Source organism: Mustela nivalis (genome assembly GCF_964662115.1).
Source record: "Mustela nivalis genome assembly, chromosome: 17".
In the NCBI taxonomy this organism is placed as follows: Eukaryota; Metazoa; Chordata; class Mammalia; order Carnivora; family Mustelidae; genus Mustela; species Mustela nivalis.
Genome location: NC_139036.1, coordinates 49,639,318 through 49,658,783, shown reverse-complemented (window position 1 = coordinate 49,658,783; position 19,466 = coordinate 49,639,318). Strand labels below are relative to the sequence as shown.

General features: G+C 48.5%; 1 protein-coding gene across 1 annotated transcript in view; it reads left to right on the top strand.

Moving 5' to 3' along the window:
• The window catches only part of PRKCA (protein kinase C alpha), a gene marked incomplete at its 5' end in the record, with an annotated part of 383,747 nt that overhangs the window by 300,334 nt on the left and 63,947 nt on the right, over nt 1–19,466 (top strand). The window contains 3 exons of the mRNA XM_082706673.1: nt 711–867; nt 1,963–2,097; nt 2,366–2,462. Coding sequence (XP_082562799.1) covers nt 711–867; nt 1,963–2,097; nt 2,366–2,462 — 389 coding nt within the window. The remainder of the gene's footprint in view (nt 1–710; nt 868–1,962; nt 2,098–2,365; nt 2,463–19,466) is intronic.

Genomic DNA, 19,466 nt, shown 5'->3' with positions numbered 1-19,466 from the left:
ATTTATTTATTTGTCCGAGAGAGAGAGAGAGAGAAGAGAGAGAGCACGCACACAAGCAGGGGGAGGGAGAAGCAGGCTCCCCACTGAGTGAGGAGCCTGATGCAGGACTCAATCCCAGGACCCTGGGACCATGACCTGAGCCAAAGGCGGACACTTAACCAACTGAGCCACCCAGGCATCCCAGCACTGGGATTTTTAAACCCCCTCCCGAGGGACTCCAATGTACAGCCAGACTGGAAGTCACTGGCCCTTTCAAAGAAAAGAGATGGATCCTTTCAGAAGCCCCAGGGATGCAGTGCCTTGGACTAGGCTGGCTGGTTCTTGGGAGGGTAGGGGGGCAGGGGGGCAGGCACACAACCAATTCTGGAGAAGGGCTGCAAGCAGCATCCAGGGTTCTTACTTCCAGATTCTGTTGTGGCAACTTTGGGGAGGGACCCAGGCTTTGGCATTTCTAATCTGAGGTGTCCAGGCCGACGCTGTGTCTTACGGCTTGACCACAGGGCCCATGTGGGGCCTGTTATCTGGGCAGCAATGACAGCAGGCAGCTTTTCTCATATCAAAGATCAGAGGCTTTGGGTCCTCACCTCCTCTCCCTTTAAACACCATCTTGACGTCTCTGTCGTCCAGCTTGATCTTGACACGGGCCACTGGGCAACCCAGGTCAGTTCTCTTTTTATAACATTGGATCTTCTTTCCTTTTCTCTTCACAGTACGCGATGCAAAAAATCTAATTCCTATGGATCCAAATGGGCTTTCAGACCCTTATGTGAAGCTGAAACTTATTCCTGATCCCAAGAATGAAAGCAAACAGAAAACCAAAACTATCCGCTCCACATTAAACCCCCAGTGGAATGAGTCTTTTACGTTGTAAGTTTTGTCTTCTCTTCCCGGTCGAATTCCCTCCCCACACATCACAAACCTGCCCACCTCCCCATGAGAGAGAATGAGGCAGGCCTGTTATAAATGTCTTTAAACATCACTTCGTTCCTCAGACTTCCTCAGACCACTGCTTAGATGTTGCTATTGTCACCTGTTTTGGTGGATGGTAACCAAGTATCCAGTGCAGGCCCCAAATTATTATCAATATCTACTGTGTACAAAAAATGGCATTTATGTTGATGATGTCAAAATGTATAAAGCATGTCCCACTTCTTGGTGGACTTGAGTTCTTTTGAGCATTCTAGGAGAAGGAAGGTAAAAATGTGAATAATAATTTGTAAAACAAGGAATACAGGAGTCACATGCTGTTGCCCCCAAAATGGGAAGATCATCCTCACCTTTAAACAGGGAGGACTTCCTGGAGGAGGTGACATTTAAAATGGGGTTTAAAGGAGTGCCAGGATTTCAGAGGTAGAAAGGGTAGAAAAGACAGCAGGAAGGAGGCCATGGGAGGGGAGGGAGTGGCAGAAAACCCCCCGGAGTAAGAAGGCACTACCTGTGGCTGAGCACAAACCAGTGGTCCTCCTTGCAGACGAGAACACGGGAAGTGGTTTCTCTGGATGACCAGAAACATAGTTCTTTTGTAGAGAACAGATATTGGCAAGTTTAGAAGAGGGCCAGTTAGTAAATACGTTAGACTTTCTGGGTCATACAGTCTGTGTTGCAGCCACACAACTCTGCCATTCTGGAATCAAAGCAGTCATAGACCATATGTAAACAAAATCCCATGGCTGTGTTCCCGTGAAACTTTATTTATAAAAATAAGCGGCGGGCCAGATTTGGCCTGTGGGTGTTGGTTTGCCAACCGCTAGTATAGAGCTTTGGCTCCTGGGGGCTGGTACTCTGTTGGCAGTGGGGAGCCCCAGGAAATGAATTGAATATACTGTTGGTTTTTTTAATCTCAGACTGCTATCATGACCTTGGGGTTTGGCTCTCAGGAAACCATGGTCTACATAACCATGTGTGTGTGTGTGTGTCTGTGTGTCTGTGTGTGTGCGCCCGCACGCTCTCTCTCTTTTGTAGCAAATTAAAACCTTCGGATAAAGACCGACGACTGTCCGTAGAAATCTGGGACTGGGATCGAACAACAAGGAATGATTTCATGGGCTCCCTTTCCTTTGGAGTCTCAGAGCTGATGAAGATGCCGGCCAGTGGATGGTAAGGATGCCCAAGGTTGAATATGTACGTGTCAACTAAAGGTTAATAGTCTTGAAAACGTTAGAGCCCTTGGTGATTCTGCAGACAAGCCGGCATCCATCCAAAATGACCATTGACTGTGAGATTATCTGGCTATAGTGTCCCCACCGGACCCATTTCAGAAACAGCCCGTCCAGAGGTTGAAGGAGTGAGTTGCTGTATCAGTCGTACAATCTTTCCTAACTCGTACAGCTTTCCTAACTCCCCTCCCCCTCCATGTTCCCCCAAGGTACAAGCTGCTTAACCAAGAGGAAGGTGAGTACTACAATGTGCCCATTCCAGAAGGGGACGAAGAAGGCAACGTGGAGCTCAGGCAGAAGTTCGAGGTGAGAACGTCAGCGAAATTTCTGGAAACGCCTTTCCTTTGGGAAGCTTGGCCTCAGGCTGGGCCCGAGTCTTGTGGTCACCCGTGCTGGAGGACAGAATTTAAGCGTTCACCTTCCCTTTTATTTAAAAACAGAAGTGCTGCACAACCCCCTCCCTTTGCAAGCTGTGTTAACATGCTAAGCCTATTATCGTGTTGTGAGTGGGGACTAGAGCCATCCCAGGAATAAGCCTGGTTGGTTTCTGCATAAGAAATGGGCTGGCACGTCAGCGGGGAAACAGGCCAGGTTCCAAATGTGGTATTCTCATTAGAAAGAAGAGCTGCGCTTCTCCAAATGGCAGGAGGACATTTTGGCATTAACTCGGGAGGTGGTTTGGGTGTAATTAAGCTCTCAGGCCGGCATCATCATTTCTGCTCCAGATCTGGAGAAGAGGCCGGCTCTCTGTCTCCTTCCTATCGAGGGTCGGTGTTTGCCTTCCGTCCCAGATTCCTCTGTCTTCTTTCTCCCTCCGCCTCTGCCCTCCCTTCCTCCCTCGTGGTCTTTGCTCTGTCCATGCTTGTCTCTGCTCACCAGACTCTTTTCTCCCAAGCACTTGCCCTATGGTCCAGATCATCATTTTTCATTTTTTTCTGTTTCTCTAATCACCTGCATTTTGGCTGCTTGAGGGATGGATACGGTAGCCATCACGGTCTGTGTAACCGGTTAGTTCTTTTGGAATCTTTCTCTTCCTTGGGTGAATTAGGATTCACTGGAATTCCCATCCCCTAAGGAAACAGGTGTACACACACACACACACACACACACGCATGTGCACAGAGATACTGAACTGTGGCTGAAATGTCGACACTAATGAGATTCCAGTGGTTTTGTTTTTCCTCTCTCTGTTGTTGCCCTCTCCGAAATGAAGGTTTGTCCCAAAGAAACATACAGATCATATCAAGATGGAATGAATTCTTAAGGCTGTAAAACATAAAAACTTTCAAAGTGCCTTTTGGCAGGCTGATACTTGGTGGAGGTGGATGTTGATGGCAAATGCTTAAGGTCAGGGCTGTGAGCCTGGGTGCCCCAGGGAGCATAAATGAGTCACAGATAATGTAAGTAAATGGCAGCAAGCAGCAGGTCTCAGGACTGGTGACAGCAGGGTGGGGACCGGGGGCCGCCACTGCTCCTTGGTGCCAGTTGGTTATTGCCGTGCCCAGAGGAGGGTCCTGTGCTTCTTCGAGAGAAGCCAAAAGCCAATTTTTTTTTTAGTCTGACATCTTCCGACTCCCTTTAATATTGGCAGCTAATTAAAACTCAGAGCTTGGTATAAGACAAACACTCTATTGCTGTAGACACAGGTAAATTTCAGCCAGTAGAAATCAGCTGGCAATCTCTGTTCCTAAAAAAAAAAAAAGAGAGAGAGAGAGGAAAAAAATGCATTTATGTATAAAGTGAAGTTCTTTCCAAAGGGACCTGGTAGTATTTAGGGCATTCAAGTGCAAAGATGTGTTAAGGCCTGGGGTACCTTCCAGTGTCGACATCCGATATCCAGCAAGGCTATCTCTCTCCTTATTTTTTCCATCACTTCCTCCCTTGTCTATGCCCACCTCCCCCTCAAAGCTCAGGACAGGAGCCCCACCCCTGACATCACACCACTTCTGTGAAGGATGACCCTTTCCAGAGCGTTTTGGGACCTCACATTCCAGCACTACTCCCATGTCCCAGGCAGGAGAGATTGCCTAGAAGCTAAACAGAGTCTCGGTGAATTTCCTGCCCTAGTTGTAGGTCATTAGCAAAAACCAGCGGGTCAGGAACTGCTGGTATAGAACCCAGTTGAGGGAGGGTCTGCACTGGGGCATCACAATGGAGGCCACTCCTGGACATGTCTGAGACTTTGCTTTGCTGATGGGGACATATTGACCCACTTTTTGTGCCTCATTTCCATGGCTTCCTGGTGAGTAACCTTCCTGTTTTTCTGGGCAGTGAGTCTAGCTTTTGTAAAGGTCAGAGCTCCAAATTAAAAAAAAAAAAAAAAAAAAGGCAGGGGGAAGGGGCGGTGCGTAGGGGGCTAGGTCAGAGGGCTTGAGGCCAGAATTGCATTTCTCTCTAGAGGCTCGTTAGAGGCCTCGTGTGTGGTGCTCCCTCCTGGCCATGTACTTTGGATGGAGTTCTACCAGCCCAAGGGCAAGTGCAGTGAGGGCCATGAGCCTCTGCTGTCCGGCTTCCAGTTTCTGTGCTCAGAGCACCTGCCTGGACTACATCCCAGCTTTTGCTTTAAACCTTGTGCAGATCCTTCGATTTTACTGGAATTGCAGTGGTTCATTTCCTTAGCGTTGCAGGAGACCAAGCCCCTTGATGGTGGGGTCAAGGAGATGCTGAGAATTTTCCCACAGCTGTCGTGTTGTATTTGAAAGGGAACATTCAGATCTGATCTCAGGCAGGAATTAACCACGGAGCAGTGTTCTGTTGAGGTCTGTAAACGTGAAACTTTTCATTCTTCTCCAGCATCCAAGTGTCGGGAAGCAGCGTGCCTGGGCACAAAGACTTGTGTCCACTTTTGAGCAGTTCTGGGTCATAGCCAGCCTTCCCAAACGGGCTGCCGCCTGGCACCAGGGTGCAATTTGGAGACGTTTCTCCAACACCCACCCTATTCCCTCCCTCTCCGTCCCCGGCCATGGTATGACTGCTTCCCAGTGTCTGCAGACTCGCCTCTCTGTCCACATCTCTCCATATACTTGCCGTCCTGACTGACCTTCCATCATCCGAGTCCTTTTCTCCCCCACCCGCTCTTCCAGAAGGACTTTCCCGCCCTCTGGTAACAGTATGATTCAGCTGAAATTTTTAATTTAAAGTTCCGTGGTGACTCATGTCTGGATGAAATACAGCATGATGACTAGTCCTTTTAGGAACAGGCATTACTCAGGGTGTCATATGCCAGCTAGAGTCTATAGGATTTTTCTCTCTGTGTCCAGCCCTGGTTTCTAGAAAGAGTTAATAGTGAGGTTGTGATTTTCGAATCGAAAGTCACTCAATCTGATGGAAGAAAAATCCAAACAAATGAGCATTGACAGCTATGCCTCCGCGTTAGCATTTGTCTTAATAACATGGGGGGAAAAATTTCAAATATATCATTTGATTCTAGAACCCGGCAAACAGAATGATCAGTGAGTAAAGCTCTTAGGAGGCAAAGAAATCCGAAGATGGTTGGAAATGACCTAACTCCCTAATGCATTGTCCCCCTTGAGCAGTTTATCTGCCTAAAAGACAAAACAAATCAGAACCTTGAGCTCAGTGTTCGTGGACAGTGTGTCCGTTCCCCATTCATCTTCAAGTAAAGCACACACAGTTCCTGATTCACAAACATAGCTCATGTATTTGTTCATTTGTCCAATACTAAAGCTCCGGCAATGAATAGAGCAAACAGCTTCCTCCTGTCCATGGAGCTCCTGTCTGTACCTTTGGACCCTGCTTCAGATCTTTTTGGGAACGAGGCAGGAGGCTTCTTGAGAAATAAGCTTTTTCTAACCCCTGTGCTAGTCAGTGATTTCCCTAGGACGTCCCCTCACAATTGAGAAGATTCTGGATTCCTGTTCCTTCCTCCTACTTCTGGGCCCCTGTCCTCTGTGATGAGGCTCATGGCCAGCGCTAGAGAGACACGTGGCCCAGAGAATGGTTGGTTAGCCCTTGCCCAGCACGCTTTCTGTAAAGCGTCGCATAATAAATAGTTTAGGCTTTGTAGGCCTCTAGGTTCCTGTCACAACCACTCAGCTATACCTTTGTGCCATCAAAGCAGCCACAGACAAGGTGTAAGCAAAGGGACACAGTTGTGTGCTAGTAAAACATTATTGTAAAAACAGGTGACAGACCAGATTTGGCCCATAAGCCATGGTTTAGCCCCTGGTTCAGCCCACGGACTGTATGCAGCGTCGGATCCTGGTTCTGCCGCGTATCAACCACGTGGCTTCCCGGGGCATGTCCTTCACTGTAAATAGGAATAATAATAGTATTTACTTAATGGTGTTGTGGGTTTTTTTTTTTTAAGACTTTATTTATTTGACAGGGAGAGAGAGAGGTCACAAGTAGACAGAGAGGCAGGCAGAGAGAGAGGAGGAAGCAGGTGCCCTGCTAAGGAGAGAGCCCAATGCAGGGCTCGATCCCAGAACCCTGAGACCATGACCTGAGCCAAAGGCAGAGGCTTAACCCACTGAGCCACCCAGGCGCCCCTTAATGGTGTTGTTTTAAAGAGGAAATTAGGTTGTTGTTAGAAATTTCCTGAAAACAGACTTTCATACAAGTGTTTTATCATCATCCTCAACATGGTCCATTGCAGAAACTGGGTCATAGAGACCACTTTTTTTTTTATTAAAACTTCTGGAGCTTTCTGGGGAAAACATTTTTTTTTTTTTTAATGTTGAAATCATGTTCTAAATGGTAGACTGGTTCTGTGTCCTGTAGTCCAGCCACACCATGAAATAGAAGGGTATTGATGAAACCCGATCACCATTTATAACATTGTTTTATGGGGAAATAGATCTTCATGTACATTTAGATGGGTTTCTGGAACACAGCGTGTAGGTGGATTGGGAACTTGGTGTAACTGGCTTCTGGGTGAAGCAAGGTTTCAGGGGGATAAAGGAGTCTCAGCCTGAAGAGACCGTCCACACTAACATTTCTCAGCACGGTTGTTTGGCAGAAGGTCCTGAGCAAAGACTTCAAAGTGAGCCCGTCCATGAACCACACCGAGAACGATCCCATGTAGGACCCTAAGTGTAGCATCAGCTTCTAGTACGTCCTGTTCACCCCAAAAATGGCGCCCTTGGTTTGCTGGTGATGGCGCTCCCAGGAAACTCCCAACATTTCTGTCGGTGTCTTGACGCCCTTTGGATCTTTCACCAAATCTGGGATTTGAATCCTTCCCCTCTTGAACTTTGCCCAGGGAGTCACGCCTGGCATTCAACTGGCCAGTTAGAAGAAAAGCATCTTCTGAGCACATCTTTTCCTCATTGACAACCATTCCAGGAGACCTTCTGGTCATTATCCGTCTCCATGGTTTTTCGTGAGCTTGAGCGTCTCTGTGTTGTGTTACATCAGTCTGGTTGATTCTTCCCCTGAGCCACTTGGACCACCCCCAGAGCTGGGAATGTGCTAGAATCAAGAACAAGGGAGGGCCGCCTGGGTGACTCAGTCAGTGAAGCGTCTGCCTTCAGCTCAGGTCAGGATCCCCGGGTCCTGGTGTTATTGGATCCCGGGGTTCTTGTCTCACAGAGTTGAAGGATGAATCTCGCAGACACAAAAGGGAAAGTGATGTGAAAGTTTATTAAGTGAAGGTGAGAGCAGAAAGGACAGAAGCGGCTCCCTGGAGTGAGAGGGGTCCCGAATGGGTTGCCCCCGAGGACTTCTAGGGGCTGTCTCTTATGGAGAACTCCCTGGGAAGCTTGTGGCCTTGAGATTCATGTGCCGACTTGATTTGAGTACCGACTACTGATAACACCCTTAATGACTTACTTCTTTGAGGTCTGGTCATTTTCCATGATACACTGTAGCCACCGAAGAAAATTAGTCCCCAGCATTCAGAACCACGTGGCTTGTGTTCTTATCTCTTGTTCACTCGGGCTTAGGGCTTCTGCCCCCAGGGAGTAGTCCCAGAGCCCGGCCAGGGGCCCCCCATCTCTCCCTGTCTATACCTTAACCCTTTCCTTCCTCCCTGGGATCGAGCCCCACATCGGGCTCCCTGCTCAGAGGGGCATCTGCTTCTCCCTCTCCCTCTGCTTGTGCTCACTCGCTCTCTCTGTCACATAAATAAAATTCTTTTTAAAATAAATAAGAACAAGGGAGAAGGTTTAGGGGAGAAGAAAAAGAGAGGCCCATTGTGAGACCACTATCTCCTTTGGAGTCAGCCACTTCCTGCCAGGGTCCTATTCCCCCCAACCCGGTCACACACCTCCTCACTGCCCTCCCCTTCCTCTCAGAGGCAGTGCCTTTCTCCTAAGGCTTGGCCCCTCTCCTTTGGAGCAATTTCTTTCTAACCAACACCTTCTGCCCCAATCCTCCCCATAGAGAAATGGAACAATAGGGCTGATGACCCGAGCCCCGGACCAGGTTCCTCGGGCCCACCACACCCGAGCACAGGCTCAGGAGTCCAGGAAAACCACCAGCCACCTGCCTCTTCACACGTCACATTTCAGGAGTCAAAACAGTCAAACCCGAATTCTCTCCTTGTGCTCCGGTATCACAGACCCTGTCTCTGATTTGTGCTGTGATGACGTCTAGCTACAAATGGAGTTTCAGTGAACTCCTCCCTACCCCTGGGGCTGCTGGTCTCCTGCACATGTTGTTTGCCGTTACTGAAGATGCTGCTGTAAAAAAAGCCAAGCAGCTTTCCTTAAAGGAGGCCACGCCATTGTCTTCTGCGGGAGTGTGGAGGCTTTTCGTTGTCTCCGTCATCTGTTTTAGAGAATTAAAGTAGAGCAGAGTGAGAAGCTAAAAGCACCTGAGTCTTTTTTCTGTCCTAGCCTGCTACAGGTGCTCTACTCCTGGGTAAATTAACATCTAACATTAAAAAAAAAAAAAAAAAAAAAAAAAAAAAGTTAAGAGGCAAAATAGACACATTTGTAGCAGAATTAAGATCGCTAAGAGGCAGTGCACTTTGGGCTTTGTCTGCATGGACTATTTCTGTTGTCAGAAAATCATGGAAAGCAACGTCCCATTAGAGAGCCGGCAGGTGACATCCTAGACAGCTCTCCCGAGTGCCAGGATGCAAGAGAACCAGATGAACGCTTTTCAATGGTGGTGTTGCTTGTGAGCTCTCTACAGAGAACCCAGAGAAGCTTGTGATCGAGTGTGAAGGGTGGCAGCTGCTCTTAGGGCAAGGGCCTGACGGCCACTTCCCACCCCCCCCTTCCCGGGAGCGGGCAGTGTGCTGCTGATGGGGACAAAGAGGAGGAGAGCAGGGAGCACAGCGAGGGACCGCGAAGCTCCAGGGGGTTTCTTGCTGAGCACTCCGACCCCTGCATTTGAGGGGTGGTTCTGCATCCTGGCGCGAACCCCAGCCCCAGGGGTCCTGCCGCTGGGGCTCAGACCCTGGCTTGTCCACGTCCCAGGTCCATGAACTTGGGCACATTCCTCCATGTTCCATCATGATAGTTTAGCAAGAGGACACAAGTGGAAATAGTCGTGGTTTCCCCTCCTGAATATTCCACTTACTTGCAGTAACCTTGCATCAGATGCTTAAATTCTCTAATCTTTCATTTGGCCTTTCTTTGTGAATTGGGGATAATGGTAGTGTCTGCTGCAGAGCAGTGCTGTGGAGATTAAAGGAGCTCATTCGTGTAAGTTGCCTAGCCTAGCCCCTGGCATATAGTAAGTGCTCAATAAAGCTTAGCCAGGACTGTTGGGGTTTTGGGGGGTTTGGGGGTTTTGGTTTTTTTTGTTTATTTGTTGCTTTCATCATAGCTGATTATATAATATGGGCTTACTCAGATTTGGTTTAGATTGACACTTATGAAAATTTAGAAACTCTGACCCTACACCTCTGTGTGCAAAGAGGTGCTGCAGAGAGGCATGAGCATCTGAGAACGCTGCTTGGAGAAGTTCGGACAGGGAATCATTCCCGAGAACAGACCAGTAGATTGATGGTCCCAACACTCACCACGTTCTAGAGCCTGCAGTTCAAACTTCAGTTCAGCGGCAGGCTCCCCGACCCGCTCTGCTGCGGCTCAGTTTCCCATACAGGCAACATTTCAGGGTAGTTTGAACCCGTATCAGGCTCTCTGCTCATCGGGGAGCCTGCTTCCTCCTCTCTCTCCACCTGCCTCTCTGCCTACTTGTGATCTCTGTCAAATAAATAAATAAAATCTTAAGAAAAAAAGAAATGCAAAACCAGTAACTTTCTAATATATTTTTCCTGGGCTTATACATCATCTGTATCCAAGAGAACTGGATTTTAGGAAGTGGCTTCTCTCGGGATTCTGAGCATGTTGCTGGACCCAGATAAGGGTGTGTGCGTGTGTGTGTGTGTGTGTAGGGGTGTGTGTGTGTGTATTTTTGGCATGACCAAGTAACTATTAGAAGGATGTAACAAAGCTAGGACAATATTTGAGTTACTTAATAATTTAATAATACAAATTTCTTACAGTCGTCCCAGAAGTCCCAGTGAAATGTATTGAGAATGTCTGGTTAGTTGGAAAGATGTGAGCAGAGGGTCAGAGCTCTCACCCAGCCCTCTGTTTTAGACACAAAGTTGCTTTACCTCAGGGACTAGACTAAATATATTACCTAAGGGCTGTGAACTCATGAGCTACATTAGTTTTCACAGATATTTTGGAAACAAAAGGACACTAACTTTCCATGGCTCAGATGTTCGATTTGAAAGACTTTTTTGAAAAGATTCTACAGAATGTCCCTTGGCCAGACCCTGAGGCAGGATTAGCCGTGGCTTCCATGAGGTCTGTGTCCTCCCGGTTTTGCATTTGTGACCGTTCGGAACCATAGCAGGGTCTATAACGAAAGGAGCCAAAATGAAATTGACGCACGTGTTCCATGAGAATGAGCTGCTTTGTGGGGCTCATGATTGAGGTCCAGAAACTACTAGAAAGAAGCAGCACCCTGGAGACTGCAGATTTCCTGAAGAACACACGTGTATCTACTTTTATTTATTCCGGGGAAACATTTTGAGATGATCCCTATTACTGATTAACAAATTAATGTGATCCACTTACTATTAAAGTATTTAAGTCAACATTGATGAGACTCCGTTGCTAGGTTATGTGAAGAAAGAGCTAGCAAACATTTTCCTGTTTACTGTTGCTGAAATTGGATTTTCCAGAAGCCCTCCATTGTCTTTGAAGACTTTATCTAATTCAGAGTGTTCTTCTCTGGATGAGAAAAAAGAAAATAGTTCACTGGAGACCCTCAGATAAATTGTAGCTATTTGTTGATCTGATCAGGCCTGCTACTGTTACTATGGAAACCTGAGTACTTTCCAGTGACCTTTTGGACCCAAAACACAAAATCTATGTGCCCCAATATAGATTCTGCTTTTTTTTTTTTTTAATTTATTCATTCTGGTCCCTAAATGGCTTAATTAATTACTTTCTGAACTGTGTGCTATTAAACAGGGGGGGGGGGAGTCTATAAAATGCACATCAGCTGAAGGATATTTTATTCTTTGTATTTCAGCTCTGTCTTAGAAGCAAACTCTTAAGCCGAAACAGGACAAAGTTCAATGTTTGAAATCATTGTCACACATTCATTAGATCCTTGTCAGCAGAGTTTAGCACCACCACTCAACGGAGCAGGCTCAAAGAAAGCTTCCCAAAAGCAACTGCACATTATTTCTGATTAGTCCGCAAGGGAGGGTGAATGCATTTATAGCCTAGCATTGGCAGCATGTTTTCAGCTTAATTTCTCTTATGGAAATGACTTTGGTGGGAAACCAGAAAAAGATTGTACATTCTAGTTATCTGTTCCATCCTAATGGACTCCTGAATTGACATAAAAAGCCTTGTGTTTGGAGCTGTGGGCGGCGGGGCAGGGGTGGGGGTGGCTTATGGGTGGATGTTGCTGGTTCGATAGACAGGGCAAGCCTACAGTAAATGTTAAAAGCAGCCATCCGTGTGCACCCAAGGCCTGGTAGTACAGGGAGTTCGCAGGTCAGGAGTTGGAAGGAAGGAAGAGCCAGTGTCCCTTGCAACAGAGATACGGTACCTAAGCACCGACACTGGTCCCTGTGGTTCTAGCCCAAGCACCAAAAAAGAAGTCAAAACCCCTTAAAACAGAAAAGCCTAGAATAAGTATAACACCCCACCCCCCCCCCAACATAATGCTGTTTGCTGTTTTCACAAGGAACATGTCCTACAAAGAATTAGAATTGGGAATCTAGGGACGACATTCCCAAGGATTCTGAACTCCCTGAGTAGCCTGGGGAAAAAAAAAAAAAAAGTGACCACTTGTGTTTCAGATCTTGCAACTAACTCTGGGTATGACACATGGACCAGCAGCCAGAACATCATCTGGGAGCCTATCAGAAATACAGGGCGCAACTGCGTGGCTCGTCAGTTAAGCACCTGACTTTTGATCTCCGCTTAGGTTTTGATCTCGGGGTCGTGAGCTCAAGCCCCACTTTGGGCTCCACACCAGGCATGGAGTCTGCTTATAAAATGCAGATTCTCAGATCCCATTCTAGATTTGTACTGAAGTCAGAATCTGCATTTTCACAAGATGCCCAGAGGGATCCTGTCCCCCTTAAAGTTTGAGAAACGCTGGTGGGGAGGGTGTGACCTGTCGAATAATGGGTGAACAAACTTGTGTCCTGCCGTGGTTGTGGAGGTGATGACAGACTCCGTGACGCCCAGTATTCAAGTCCAGTGGCACAGGAACGGACCCCCAGCCACCTGATTTCATGCAGCTCCTGAGCTAAGAATGGTTTGAATATTTTCAGTGATTTTTTTAAGGGTAGTATTCGCGACACTTGAAAATTAGATGAACTTCATCCTTGAGCATCGAAAGACTTTACTAACACAACCACGCTTGTCCATTTATTGTCAGTGGCTGCTTTCCAGCCACAAAAGCAGAGCTGCGTCCCTGGAATAGAGGCTCTGTGGTCTCCAAAGCCTAAAATATGTGCTGTCTGGTCCTTCTCAGAGGAAGTTGATAATGTAGTAGTAGCATATCCGAAGGGGGGGGGGGGGCGAGGTGCAAAATTACCGCGGTGGAGAGAAAACAAAAGCACAGAAGAGCCTTACTTGAGCTGGTTTGTAGCAGGACCCAGACCTCCTGTCTCTTCTCAGTCCTGCTCCCTGTGATGCCACGTCCCCATCCCCCTCGCACACACACCATGCTTTGGCACACACCTTAGCACTTGTATTCCCTTGCAGAGACCCCCCACTTCCCCTCTGTGTCAAGCTTTCCAAAGCCTCCCTATTCGAACATGCTTCTCAAGCCTTTTAAACGGGTCTGAGATTTCCTTGTGCAGACCAAGACGGCTCACCTGCTGCACACACCTGTTGGATTTGCCACCTTCGTGCGTCCACAGTGCAAACGGCCAGCCCTGCCCTGGAGGCCTCAGATCTTAAACATCAGGCCCCGTTCGGCTTTCCTCGATAGCCCGGGGGAGGGTGTCTGAGCCTGTGTGTCTAGGAAGCTGATGGAGGCCTTCCGGGGAGAGGCCATTCTGCAGCCCAGAGTGTCTCCCTCCTTCACACCTAAATTCCTTTAGCCTCGGGCAACACTCCAGGTGCAAGGAATATGGTCACGTCCAGAGATGGACCAGCTCCTTTCCCATACTTTGAGTGGCTCCAGGAACAAGTAGTTTGGGAAATTTCTGACTGGTGAATGGCATGTCTTAAGAACATTACCGAGTAGGAACAGGGGATGTGACGCGTTTTACTTTGGCTCCGCTCTATGCGTCATATTCCTGACCCTCACAGTAAAGGAGCAGCCGAACTTTCTTTCCAGCCTGAACCCAGTAAACAGAATGAGCAGGTGTCCGACTCGGGCCGCAGGTCAGTTCCTTGTCCAAGTACCCGTATCTCCAGTTCTTGAGACTCCAGTCGAGCCTCACTGCAGAGAAGACTGTGGCTCTCGTGACGTGACGTGGCGTTAACGTGAGGCCGAAGTGGCCTCAGGAACTCAAAATGGCAGCTCCCGATGTGAGAGGCGCAGGAGCCGATGGCTGGGGTGTTCGTGGGTGTTTTATTTTGGTTTTATTGATGGATTTTTGTTTTTCATGGATCAGGTCTCTGACTTTTAAGACCATTGTCCTAGTGTGCGAGGCATCGTGGCTCTCCCTGCCTCATCAAGCCAACCAGGTGGAGTCAGAGAGGGCCCGTGCCCAAGACTCCAATGAGCTCCGTGTCTCTTGTGTTCATTATGGAAAACAGGATAGTTAACACTGAGGCAGCTCTCAGACCTTCACCGTCTTGCCTCTGTGCCTCTGCACAGAGGAGCTTTACTTCCTCATCTCCCGGCCGACATCGAAGTGTGGGTCAACCTGTGTTCCCTCGGAGTGCTCACGGATGTGGGGAAGGAGAGTGTCTGTGGAAGTCTGGCTGATTCCCTCCATTAACCTTTCCTTGATTTTTTTTTTTTTTTAAGATTTTATTTATTCAAGAGACAGAGAGATCACAAGCGGGCAGAGAGGCGCACGGAGAGAGAGGTGGAAGCAGGTTCCCCGCCGAGCAGAGAGCCTGATGCGGGGCTCAATCCCAGGACCCTGTGATCATGACCTGAGCCAAAGGCAGATGCTTAACCAAACTGAGTCACCCAGGCGCCCCTGACTTTTTTTTTTTTTTTCCCAAAAAAGGATTTGGGTTCATTTGCCATGTCCAAGCATGAAATGGCTTAGGGGTCTTCTAGGTCCATTCGAGTCCGAGAGCCCAGCGGTTGGGGGAAGGCTGGGAAACTGCCCATACGGAAGTGTCCGTCAGAGGATTTTGTAAGTAGGCTCTGTAGAAGGTGGCCTATTGCAGATGGAAGTGGGAAGTGGGACCTTCTGAAGCCATACCATGTAATTTTCAGGGCATCTCAGCCAACCTCAAGTCCTCTCTCCCGAGAGGTATTAAGGCAAAGATTGGGCAGCTCTATCCGAAAGGCATAGGAGAAATGTTAACTAAATTTCCTCTAAAGTTCTTGGAAACAGCACCAACATTTCAATAAGGATGTTTTTGTTGCTATTGTTAGTTGCCTTTAATCTTGATGTGGATTAAGATCTCTGGCCTAAAATAGACCTTTGGGGATTAGAATAAAATGGCCTATTTTGAGAACAATTATAAATAGACTCATGATTACAGATTTAAAGGACCATAATTAGGAGATGTAACCAAGGCTCATCTATCCGTACCTGTTCAAAGAGATGTAAAATTCATTATTTGACCAGCTTCCTATTTTAGTAGACAAACCCTTCCAAGCACACAATACAATCTGTTTGTCTCTGAGCTCCTCTCCATTAAGGCTCGGGGATATGGTGACCTTTTCAGGCAGGGAAGGTGGGGTTTGGAAAACCAGCCTTTTCCTCAAATTTTCTCCCCCACACTCATACTCTGTATGAACTGGCAGGACTCATCTCATGACTCCTGGTACAAAGCTTTCTGTTAAGATGGTTTCAATTTATTCTTCTCATGTTAGCTCTTTCAAAAGTAAAGTTACCCAGTCAGGAGGGGTTTTTTGGGGGGCGGGGGGGTTGTTTGTTTGTTTTTTAGACAGAAGTTGAAATATCAAAAGAAATTGGCCAAACCTGGTCACCTAGTGTTCAGGCAACCAGAACACGGTTAACAAGCCGCCCAATCTATGTTTTACCAGTGGTCTTTGGCTCTTCAAGATTCCAAAGAGTCTTCTGAATGATCAAGGAAAAAATTAATTTTGTTACGGGTAGTTTTCGTGGTAAGTGGGTTTTGTTCTCTTCTGACTTACTGAGGAGTGGCGACCTCCGTGTGTAAAGCTTGCGGGGAGCTAGCGGTGTGCTACCTCAGACACCGACGAACCAGGGGCACCATTACTCCACCATCTGGATCGGCCCTAAGCAAAGGAAGCATCATGATGGTCATGGGGCTGTGTGATGGGATGTCACGTGTGGCCACATCAGAGCCACAAGAAAGAGTGAGAAGGGCCGTGGCTCTGTGTGGCCTGACACGAGTCTGCTCGTTCTGCACACAACAAGAAAGGGTCCATCCCCCCCCCCCCCAGGACCAAGTCAGACCTGCCTCTCTCGAGCCTCCAGGCAGTGCCTGCCTTCTCTGTTGGAGCCTCCCGCGGCCTCCTGGGCTGCCCCTCCCCGTGCCTTCTGTCTGCACTGGCAATGAAACCTCTGCTGTGTTGTTCTCGAGTTGTACTCTTCGGCTCGTGGTGCTTTTTGTTCTCCTGTGTCTGTAGCGTCCTCCCTACTAACCTCGCAGTTTTCCCCTTTCTCCTGTCTCTTGCAGGGATGTCATGTCCGCTTCTTAAAGGTAGTTCTTCCTCCACTCTGTCCTCTTCCACCTTCCCTGCCACAAAAACGTTTTTGTGGCTGCCAAGCCTGAGTAAACCCACCCCCCCCCCCCCAGCCATGCTCTCCGCTCTTAAGGATGCACTGTGTGTTCTGGTGGCTTGAACCTTCCGCCTACGCGTGTCCCCGTCAGTACGCTCCCCTCCAAATGGCCACGACCCTCCAGTGAGGGGGAAAACGCTCCTTACGTGTCACCCGGAGAGCATACCCGTCCTCCCTGTCTCCAGATTAAGTCCATTTAAGATTATATGAACTAGGAAGTAATTGAAATCTCCGATCCGTGATTCAAGATAAGTTCAAGTCTGTTTTTAAAGCATCCAACGAACAGAAAGAGTGCATCTTTAAATCGACAGCACACATTTTCCCCTCCTTCTGCCAGTATATATCCCCAATCACATACTAAGACTCATTTTCAATTTTATGTAGACATCTACATGAGCATGCAAACAATATGGTGTACTTACACTACACGAGTGCCTTTCTGCAGAAGGGGTAGTGTAATACATCATGGGCTGAAATCATCAGATTTTTCTGATGTTCTTAATGCCTGGCTTAATGCTACTCACTGTATTTCATTCCTTTTTCCATTTTTTTTTCATTTTTTTCCCCAAAGGAATTGTTCATAACCTAATCAACCATTCTACCCGCCCCTCCCCCCAACTGTCAAATGGAACTTTGCGATGTGCATGTAAATTATTTCAAAAATTTTATCCGTAATCTTTTCTAACAACACCAGTCTCTTCTGGGGAGCTGGTTAGAGCTGTGTACCAGCTGTGTTTTCAATGTATTGCCTTTGTTAATAATTGAAATCCATTCTGGATCGTTACACCATATTCATACTGGAACCATCTGAGACATCTAAACATTCAAAGACTTGGGTGAAGAATTTGCAAGGGGGAAATCCCGCCCCCGAGCCTAAGCTAGAGTCAACTTAGGAAACACCTTTTAAAACACCGCACTAAGGAAAACATCTAGTAAATAATGTTTTTCAAGTTTCTTTCTGTAGAACTTGTATCTGACACTACAGGCATGATGTGCCCTCAGGCCACCAGAAATTAGTGACCCAGAGTTATGGGAAATAGGGAAGAAAAAAAAATATTCTCTGAGGTTTCACGAGTCTTACAGAGTGTATGAAAACATGCATCTGTCACGATTTCTCTCGTCGCCGCTCTCCCGTTGTTTGTCTTTGAAACGCTGTCACACAGTGATGCTGTGTGTTCACTTTGGAGAATCCTCTTCAGAAGCTGGCCGCGCCCCACACACTGAGCCACCTGGCAATGTCCCCTGTCAGAGTGACCAGTCCCCTCTCGATCCTTCCAGGACATGGAAATGGTTCCTTTGTAAAAGCAAACGAATCACCTGTCCTGCCCCGTTATCTCAGAGGAAGCTCTACTATGATGAAGTGGGTTCACACCTGGGGATTCGGGTCCTTCCTGGGGCCCAGATGTCCCCTGCCCGAGCAGGGTGTTTCCATCTTTGTGATGAGGCTGGCAAGTCTGTCGTCCCAGGGAGAAATGATCTGTGTAACGGGCTCTATTTCACCACGTGTAGGAAGGGCTGGGCATGGCAGCAAAGCTCAGACGTGGCTGGAAAGGGAAATGAAGGGGAAGGGAAAAGAAGAAGAAAAAGTTGGGAGGAAGCCTCCTGGGTCCCCTCCTGGCAGGTAAACTCCGGCCCTTCCCAGCTGTAGTGAGCGACTGTCCCCTCTTCAGGCCTGCCGTCCCTCCTGCCCACTGGGCGGCAAGGCTCCCTTCTTGTCCCTGCAGGGAAGCAGCCCCGTGTCCTGGTTAAGTTCCAGGGTGCCTGGGTTCAAGTCCCAGCTCAGCCTCCTGGCTGTAAGACCATGGGCCGCTTAGCTCACCTCTCATACCTCAGTTTCTCCATCTCCTAGGCTCCTAGGTCACAGGGAGGACTGAACGAGGCCATAGGAATGGTGGCCAGGACAGCGCTGGGTTGTGAGCTGGCTCGTGTTGCTGCTGCTGTCACAGTCCACATCCTCCCTCTGCCTGCCCCCAACTCTTACGAACCAGGCGTCTTCCCCAAGGAGAGAAGAAACATGGCTGTTTTCTGAGAAGCCATCGCCAAATTAAAATGAACACTTTGTCGTGTTTTCTGAGCGCCCCCTCCCACCACCTCCTCATGCACCCCGGGGACGGGAGACCCAGTTGTGCATTGGAGGCTTAGCAACCCCCTCCCCCTTCCAGCAATGAAGGTCATTGACGAGAAGGGTCGGGAGATGTCAGTGAAGCCTCTTGTCTTTGCGTTGGTGTACACTACTTGTTTCCTGTGCCTTCTGTCACGGGTCTCAGGACAAGAAGCACAGATGACGCTCCCTGAAAATGTCACCTGTCTGTCGGAAATCCGCCCCAGCCCGGGCAGTGGAAACGGAACGCCGTCGCTCACACCTCTTTCCAGAGTGGCATCGCTTGCTTGCTCAGGAGCTAATCCTCACCTTGTGGCTTTTTTTGAAAATAGACCTGTCAGTCCTCAGTCCATGGCTGGCCCCCGGGGGCCGTTTCTCTGTGTTGACATGTTGGGAGGAGGCAGGCAGAGAGGACAGTCCGTGACTCTGGCTAGTGGCCGTGCGTGGGCAGCCTCATCTGCACAGATGGTGGCTAGGGCTGCAGCCATGTGTTACCCATGTTGCCCCCCAAGCCCCAGCAGCCTGTAGCTACCGGTGGGTTCACAGCAATGGAAAGAATTTAAACTTTAGTAGCCCTTCCTGGCTTATTGACACAAGACCCCCTGCCATCTACCTCCAGGCATCTAAGCCCCATCTGAGCCATACAGACCCTCCCCAAAGCCCATCCTCCGGGGGCTACTCCTGCCCTGGAGACCAGTCCTTACAGCAAACACACATGGACTGCTTGGCCGTGGCCCCCGACGGCCGTGGGGACCCCTCCCCCATCTCCTGTATGTCCCTTTGTTACATCTCTGCCCCTCTCTGCTTGCCTCCTGTCAGAAGAATCTCTCTTCTGGTGTGGCCGCAGCTCCTGAGCTCTCGTCATGCCACCGTCCCTATAGGAAGGGAGGTCTCCCCACTC